A 9,383-nucleotide genomic window follows, 5' to 3' on the forward strand; every position below is an offset into this window, starting at 1 on the left:
CTTACAGAATCCTTTTTCCCCTGTGGGCTTCCATACAAATCATAATGTGCAGTTACACAAAGTCAGATTTATTACACTGTTGTTATATGTTGTACTTTATGTATTTTTACATGCATTACTTTCTATTTTTTTATATATTGTAATTATATTGTCTGTCTTTACAATACAATGTAATTATTATTGCCTTAATAAAAGTAAGGAACAATAAGGTAGTATTATCATATTCTTGTCAATGGGGGCTAACCATATGCTAATGCTATGTGGGGGACATTAGCATGGGAAAGTTTTACATTCCTTATTATATGATATATAGTAACATAATGCACATATTTACTTTTATATATAGCCACGTATAGTATATATATACTTTTCTTATCATTTCTCATTGTTTAGCAACTTGAGCAACTGTAACATGACCCGATATCCTCGCTGGGAACAATAAATAAAGTATTTCTGATTCTTATTCTGAAAAAGATTTCATAGGCAGAAATGTTGCTTTATGTTGGATACAGTGCTCTCTGTCTTATTTGCATTTTCTATAAATCTAATGAGACCAAAATCTGTACCTGTAAATGCTGCTGTTTGTTATCAGTTCTGAACGGAGAACACTGGGACTTTTATAAATGGTTCTGTGTACTAATCTTCCTTGGGTTTCTGTGCTTTGGCTTTTACCAAAATCTTCTCTTTTCCATTGTCCCGTACTTTGTTTAACTATATTTATATTTTACTGGAAATGTTTCCAGAAGATAAAATGTGAACCAGAAAAGGAAAACAGACATCTATTGTCTGAGGACGACTGTGTGCTCTTTCCCAGTTAAAGACCTCATTACTCAGCCTTTCTCCCGTCCCACGTCCCCTTCAATAGCCCACTTAGCAGTTTATCAGTCCCTCCTGGATTTCACAGGCTTCTTCTGGGATTGTTGCAGCTTAAAAGGCCTCATTTCACGGCTGCTTTTCAGAAAACTTGTGATGCATGTTGCCTTTTGTTGCAATAAAACTGTGTGAGAAAGTGAAAATTGCAAAAATAGTTCAGTTTTCTTTTGTATAATTCATTAAAAATGGCCTTCAGGTGAGAATAAAATCACACTTTTTGGAGTGTAAATGTGAAACCTTGTCTGTGTGGTCTGCATCTTCACAACTACAAACGAGGAAGTGAGTTTGGTGACGCATGGCTCAACTTTTTGTGCAGGAAACCACCAAAAATTGGTCAAATTTGTGGAAAAGTTGCGGTGATTGGACTTCATTCGACTCTGGATGGTATTATCAGGGATATCCTTAAAACCCCGCACTCCAGCAGCATACATTAAAACTGAGCCCATAAATCAGTCATAAAGTTTAGAAAATGTTAATAAACCTGGGGGAAATGTGATTTTCCTCCGCTCTCCTGACACTGATGATTTTCTTGCCTCTGAACAGCTCATATTTTCATTAAAGGCCAAACCAAGACGTTATGAGAAGTGGTGTAGTTTAAGGGCATTTCTAAGTAATTCTCTGTCATTGTAAAGGCGATGTGTGCAGTGCAGGCAGCGCGGCGCTCTGCAGAATCAGCAGTTAGGTGCATAAAGAGAGCCAGAGAGTCTTCCCTGCAAAAATATTGACAAGGCGATTTGAGCGCGGGGGTCAATGCGGAATAAAAAGGATAATAACATTCAGCTTGTAATGATGCACTTACAGAGATCTCTGCACAATCATTTACTCGCATTAAATGCCCCCCGACTCTCCCAGCACTCCCCCCTCCTGCCTCCCCCACCCCAACAACATTGGCCTTGAGGAAGTGCGATGTGTTTTTATCCTCCTTATGTGAAACCAATTGTTGCCAAGGAGTTATTAATCACAGGTTCAGTGTGGCTCTCCTCACTTAGAGCCTCTCCTCTGGGCCTGCATGGGGGGGGGCCCTTAAAGGAGGGGTCTCAAATTGATCTCACAGGAGGGCCACTTCAACGTTAAAGTACGAGCAGAAAGTGCAATATTCTGAACATATTTCCATTAGTGAGCAGTTTCTGCATTTTACATCGTCCTTGTTTTTAGTTGTGTATGAAAGGGTATTTTAAATTAATATGAAACAACTAGAACAATAATAATACAAAAAAACATCATGTCAGAGGTCGGAGGGCTGGAAATGGGCCCCCGGTGGTTTGGGATCCCGGGCTTACACGAGAGGTCCCGCAGCTCTGAGAGGGAGAACGGTGGGAACATAAAGAGATTCTGATGGTTAATTCTCTGCAGGACTCTTGAGCTCTAGCAGCAGAGTGTCAGGTCTGAGGTGTACATTTCAGCAGCAGCAGTGTCAATCCCATTACGCACTGGGTCTGGAGGTGACAGGTGTGACTGGTAAAGGCCTCAGAACGTGGCACAGGGGAAGAGAGGCATGACAGGGAGCTTATGTAACAGCAGCAGCCTGGGGCGATTTGGATCTGACACATCAGGGAGTTCATCTGGAGGAGATTGATAGGGGCTGCTAACTAAAAACATTTTGTTAAAAGATCTAAATATACCGCATGAAGGCTCCTCAGGTTCCAGGAGTACACTGTAAAAAAAATATCTGTAAGTTTACAGGTTTTTACCGTTTATTTTACAGATTTGTTTCTGTATTTTCTACATACAAAACATGAAATATTAATAAAATTACAAAAACCGCCTGTGAATTTACATGTCTAATGTAACCGTTTCACATAAAAAGGTTAAAATACATACACAAATCTATACTTTTTTGAAGATATTTCCTATTTATTTATTAGATTAAATTATTAAATTCAAGTTTAATACTCTTAATTAATTTTAAAAGTATGTAAAATTAGTGAGTGGGAGATATCTTGTATAATTATGGAAGTTTTCTTAATGAAACGTTGAATAAATGTTTTTATCAGTGTATAAGCATTGGTAAACTATCAGTTTTTATCAGTGAAAACAGCAATTATTACTGTAATTACACAGATAATTACTCTTATTACAGTTCTATAACTTAAAATTCAGATTCAAATAACAACAGAGCAATAACAGCACTCTGCTGTAAATTCAAGCCTGATTATTTGTATTATAGCAGTTTTTGCCTGGGGAATATCTTTAATTAAACACTAAAAAGCCCCAAAAATGCCAAGATTTTACATCAAATTAAAGCAAAAAACTTATTTTAATTATAGAAAATTGCTGTATTTGTACGAGTCAGTTATGTTCTGTTATATTACTGTATGTTTTTTGTGCTCCAGTTGCTGAAATATTACAGAATAATTAATGAGGGTTGACAGGAAGAATCCTTCAGGACTGCAGCCCAACATCTCCGGTCTGATTCCACTATGGTCTTCCTCCCTGCGTCCACTCCCATGATCACCTTCAGCAGTGACGTTCCACCTCCCAGGTGTCAGTCTTTGGCCATTTGCTTTAACTGCACAGATCCCCTTGTGCTCACCAGTTAACAGCTGCCAATATACAGCCAGGGCCGGGGATCAGACGGCTCTCCAGCAGCCCAATAAAGAGCCCCCCGCAGCGGACTGACGAGAAATCTCACACCTTTCGCTCACATTAGCCATGCAGCATGCCCTTTTGATGCTTAATTGGCCACTTTGAGGGGTTTGTGGAGATAGCAGCCCCATGGCTGGAAACAACATGTCACATGGCAGGAGAAAGGACTTTACCTGACAACTGCTGGATTAGGATTTGGTTTCTTTTTTTGCTCTGAGAGTTGTGATTAGAGGATTCAGACCCAGAACTCAACAAATCAGAATTTATTAAGGTATTTTAATTGATAATTTTCACTGAGGTTATAAGAAAAACAAACCCTTTTCCTGTCTGCCGTCCCCATCCTAACTCCGGAGTGACCGTGATCTCACATGCAACCGGCTACAGGGGCCGGGTGAGCTCACATTTGGCCCCCCACATAAGAAAACAAACCTCAGATCTAGCTTGCCTGGCAAAGGGGGCAAATGACAACTTCACAGCACTTCATAAGAAACTCCTGGAAGTTGCTAATGAAGACTAATGACTTCCCTCGTGTCGTAGACTTCACACCAGCGTGTACGAGCCCTTTGACCACAAAGTCAATGTGGTCAGCGGGGTGGTCCGCTGGAGGCCTGGTGGCCAGAGGAAGACGCTTCATATTTATTCTAGACTGCAAAATGATTTTAAAGCAAGATTTTACAAATAACTTTCCAAATGTTCTGTTAAAGGATTTTTTTCTTATCATTCACCCTTATTTAACTAGAATAAATAATTTATTTAACTTGTGAAATGTGGAGATCCACAGTGATGGATTTCATTAAATATAACACTGAAATATTTATCTTCATTTCATCTTGAACCTTATGTTTCTTTGGTTGTATAAATAGGTTTGTTTCTTCTGTTTTATTCCTTACTTTTACTGTTTATGCTTGTGTGTGTGTGTGTGTGTGTATAGAGGCTGTTTATGCTGTGTTATTTTGTTTAGTTTGTATTCTTTGTCACAATGCAATTTTTTTATGTTTATATTTTTGCTAAAATGGGTGGGCTCTGATTGTTTGCATTTTGATTTGTATTATTGTGCAACTAAACTAAACTTAGTAAAAACCAAAGCAAATTAAACTTACTAAAACTAAACTAAACTTAGTTTATTTTAGTTTATTTTAATTTTACTAACTCAACTGAACTAAATTAAACCCTTTGAGCCAGTGTTTGTGACTTTGGGCTACATAAATCAGAAATGACTCTAAATAAAACTAAATTAATGTTCATGTCATTCAAAAAAGAAAGTGAATATTCTTTATATTCTTTGTTGAGTGAGACAGCTGTCCTTCACCTCTTTGTGTGTCTGAGTTGTGTTTTAAGCCACTTTTACCTGCGGGAATAAGGAAAAAGAACGCATTCATCCTTTCCTAGTGAACTGATCCTGGTTCACTCCATCATTCCAGTTTGTTTATAATGACTCATATTAGAGGAGACAGATTTCCTGATCTGCTGTATTTGCACTTTGTGTATTAACTTTTAACTTTCCTAACATAATTATATTTAATTTGATATTAAATAAATAACTACAAATGTGTTGAAAAGAAATGTTAACATTGTGCTGTGATTGTTGTTTTACAGGAGTTTATTTGTGGGCCCCACAGCAGAGCTTTTATAGGATTATATTTAGTTTTTAATTGAATTCTGTTTAGTTAGAGTAAGTTTGCTTTATTTAGTTTTTAATTGTTTGAAAAGTTTAGTTTAGTTTCAGTTCTTTTTATTATAATGGAGGTTCATTAGTTCAGAACAGATATTACAACACAAACACACTGACTCACAGTCTATAAACACCAACGCCTCCTCATGCTTGTTTTTTGTAAATGTTTCACATTTAATGAAACAGACTAAAAGACTAAAATTAAAGATATTTCTTGTATATTTTTATATTAAGTACACAAGTAGGTCTAGTTTTTGTTTTTATTTCAGTTAACACTCCTAGCTTTAATGATCTATAACAACCTCGGTCCCCAGGGGCCCCAGTCAGTCGTCCCTGTATGTTAAACATGTTGGTTGGATGTTACTGTCGTATGTTTGTATAAAAACAGTTTTTAATGCATTAATAATTCATACTTCAACAATATTTACTGCTAGCTTGTGCATTCAGTCCACCTTCATTAAACATTATACCTGTAACAACTGTGTGTGTTAACACCCTGTTAATGTTTAATGAGCAACTGCTCACATTTATCTGACCTTAATTATAAAAGACCATAAACCCACATTACTGTTCGGCCCCATCTGCTCCAAAACATGCAACACAGATTGTGAACCCTCGCAGTATGAAGACATTAACTGTTACTGTACTCACCTTGAGGAGGAGATACAGAGTCATGTGTCCACAGCAGGGTTTCTGCAGGTTACATTTAAGACATATTTCACATCTAATCTGCTATAAAAAGTACGTGTATGAAGGATATAAAGGACAAAACTTTGAAATTTTTAAAAGATGAGACTGAAAATATAACTTTATATAATAATTCTGAAAATTGGAGACTTTTTTATTGGAATATTTAGAGTTTTTAAGACCCTGCAGACCACGGGTCTAATAAAGCAGTTAGTCACAGGTGGCGTTAGTAAAGTGGCCCCTCAGGTGGAGTACTGCTGTGACTTCACACAGACCACAGACGGAGCGAGGGAACCCTGTGGAGAACATTTTATGCAGATCTGCTCATTTAAGTAGCACACAGAACAAAACAGGTGTTTCTCAAATATATTTTTGGTTTGACATCTATAATGCATTCAGTCCAGACATAGAGAACAGTTCCCCTCCGGCAGCCTGAGCCGGGGGGGCGGGGGGCCGGGCCGGTCCCTCTTTAGCTGTGGTACATTCCCAGAAGCTCAACAGAACAATTATAGAAAACTATCTTACACCAAAAAAACAAAAAGAATAAAACAAAATACAAAACCGTTTCTTTATACCAAGGGTGATAGTTAACAATTATTCATTTGTGTTCACTTTTTAAAAAGGAGTTTTAGACAGCTTTCAAGAAACACAATCAGTAAATATCTCTCTTTTTTTATAGAAAACAACCTGTAAAAAACATTCTGTTGTCTTCCTCTGAGTTCAGCTAGAATTGTGACAAATTTACCAAAATGGTTTCAATGGAAAGGCATCAGTATCAGAGTCTCCCTCCGCGTGCGACCCTCGCCTCACACACGCTCCTCCAGCTTAATACTCGACCCATTAAAGCCAGACGTGTTGGAAAGATACTTGGATTATGACACGTACAAAAGCTAATTCATAACAACTGAAACCCCGTTCCACAAAATTCAGATCAGTGCTGGTGACAGGACGTCTTCCTGGTAAGAACTGCTCCTCTTAGCTACAAATGCACACCAAAAGAAAAGAAAAAAAAAATATATATATATATAAGACAAAATATTACAAGAAATACAGAGTACAAAAGTAGCACAAAGTGAAGTGCTAGCTGAAAGACATCCCCAATGTTGAGTGTAAACATTTCCAATCTGCTACAGGTTGAGAGGCTCCGCAGACGAACCTCGAACGCAGCCGACGGTCCTTCACCTCCGTGTTCATTGAAATACATCGCGTACCGAAGCAGTGCGTGTCGCAGGATGAAATTCTCATGCCAAAGAAAAACAGATCAGAGTTGAGGACAGCAGGTTCATGCGGCTGAGCGTCGGTCCACACTGCGGCAGCTCAGACGGGCTCTCAGACGAGGACTCGGCTGCAGCTCGGAGGTACGGTCAGCACACCACGTAAAGAAAAAGATGCATAAACACGAGACCGGTTGGCTTAAAAAGCTCTGTGTCGCCAGGTCCAGTTGGGTGCAGATGTGTGATATGCATAAATGGCACATTACAGACATGCTGTGAGACTAAAGCCACCGCCGTCTGTCACGACAGGCGAGGAGAATACTGCATTTTCTTCAGTTTGGGAGCTTTTTTTTTTAATAATGCACATGAGGGAGCAATAGCATCAACAAAGACAGCTGCAGTGACGTGTACCATTCCTTTTTAAAGACGGGGGCGCGGGGTTTGGCAGAGTGCTCGTTCAGTCTCGGCGGGCTCAGATGTCCATGTAATCGTCCTCCTCTTCGTCCGACTCGCTCTCCAGAGACGACTCCTGGCTGGACGTCTCCTGCACCTCCAGCGCCGGCTGGCTCAGAGTGTCCTTTTTGACCGTGGCTGCGGACTGAGATGACAGGATGACGTTCTGTGTGGGAGGAGACAGCAGGGGGCGCTGGTGAGTGTTAGAGCAGATTACAGTTTAAACACAGGTGCTTGGGTAGGGCTGGGTACCGGTTCCTGTCTAAATACGTCAGCGATCTGAGGCGTAGATCTGAGTCAGGGCTAGAATCCAATTTAAAATTTTCCAGGACAACAGATTATTTCCAGGATATTTCTGCAGTTTAATAATTTCCAGGTGTTTCCATGACTGGAAAATTAGTCTCTAAATTTCCAGGTTTTGAGTGACACCTCTTACTTTCTCTGTGCTAAAGAGCAGCTTGCCCTGATCTGACAAACAGTCACTGTGTCAACTTTTGCCGTCAGAAACGCGCTCCGCCCCGACTAAAGGTTCTCCATCCCTGCGGTGGCGAGGGGAGGATGGGCCGGTGGACGTTATGGTGAACAGTCACCGTCGTACACATACAGGTTAGCTGCAGTGGCTAGCTGATTTATGGACACTCGATGGTTGGTTCGGTACCCAGCCCGCTCACACAGACACTCACATACCTTCAGTCTTTGTTTGGTTTCCTCTGAGATGCTGCCTTTGGGGGAGAGGAGTGTGGGTGTCGGAGGCGTTACTGTGATTTCTGGTGGGAACTTGGTGACGGTGGAAGGGATGAAAAGCTTTGGCATGTTGGGCGGGACGCGGGAGCGGATCCGGTTGGGGTCTGGAAGCTTTGACTCATTGCTGGCATACTGCTGCTGGTCTGAGAGAGAAGAACACGTTGCCAAACATTAGACCATTTCAGGGCGTATGAAGCCCCCGACAGTCGCACGGTATCATTAACTCTCCCGCCGCCACACCGCGGACTCAACGGTTCTGACCTGGGCAAGGTTGTGCGGTGCTACATGTGGCGGTTTCTTCCTGGAACCAGCCTGCTGCGGACTCTTGCCCTTGAGATACAGTGGCGAGTTTCATCTGTTGACAAAGGTGTGACTCCTGCTGTCGGTACGAGAGTCCCTCTGAGGGCTCCTCCCGCTCCTCTGTGGGCCAGAACACAAACAACATACATGTTAAATCAGCACTAGAACCCATCACAGATATATCCGTGTCGGCGTATGTTAGCGGATATGTGCCGATATTTATTTATTATTTCCAGGATGGATTTTTGGTCATTTTAAGCAAATTCCAGGTGTTTCCATGACTGGAAAACTAGTCCCCAAAAGGTTTTCCATGACGTGTGGAAACCTGCGTTATAGAATGATAAAAACAATGCATAAAGTATTATATTGGTTTCACTGTGAGGTTTAACCAGCAGAGTGCGCTGTGATTTACATTAACAATGTCTATTTTCATTTAGGGCTGAAAGATTTATCACAATAAAATGTTTCCTATGAGTTGATATTGATAAATATTGATCATTTTGAATAATATGTAACCACTTTATGTATTAATTCATGTTTTGTCATACGGTATGCTGCCTTTGGATTGTTTCTTGTGATTTATTTGTATATATCAATATTCTATTAATTTATTATTATTATTAACAATAAAATGATTTTTTCCTCATGTTAACACAGATAAATACTTTTTACATACTATTGTAATGGTAAGTATAAAGTTTTTCAGATTAAATTCCAGCTAACAGCATTATTAAACACAATTGTGTTTGGAGGATGCGAATGACAATGTCATCTGGACAAAATAAAAACAATTACGTAACATATTGGCAATAGGAACGCTTTATCAAAAGCAATTAGAAGAACAATTCATTACA

The 9,383-nt window shown here is 39.8% G+C and overlaps 1 protein-coding gene across 4 annotated transcripts in view; it reads right to left on the reverse strand.

Annotated features, from left to right (window-relative positions):
* Positions 1–6,170: 6,170 nt before the first annotated feature.
* The window catches only part of cabin1 (calcineurin binding protein 1), a 44,712-nt gene continuing 41,499 nt past the window's right edge, over positions 6,171–9,383 (reverse strand). For 3 of the 4 annotated variants that reach the window (XM_035657695.1, XM_035657694.1, XM_035657692.1), the window contains 3 exons: positions 8,491–8,649; positions 8,173–8,372; positions 6,171–7,678 (listed from right to left, as the gene is read on the reverse strand). In XM_035657695.1, coding sequence (XP_035513588.1) covers positions 7,505–7,678; positions 8,173–8,372; positions 8,491–8,649 — 533 coding nt within the window. In that variant the 3' untranslated portion in view covers positions 6,171–7,504. The remainder of the gene's footprint in view (positions 7,679–8,172; positions 8,373–8,490; positions 8,650–9,383) is intronic. The other variant, XM_035657693.1, reaches the window with a different exon arrangement.

The sequence above is a fragment of the Morone saxatilis genome, unplaced genomic scaffold (genome assembly GCF_004916995.1).
Source record: "Morone saxatilis isolate NCDOM2014 unplaced genomic scaffold, NCSU_SB_2.0 Contig16, whole genome shotgun sequence".
Taxonomy (NCBI): domain Eukaryota; kingdom Metazoa; phylum Chordata; class Actinopteri; family Moronidae; genus Morone; species Morone saxatilis.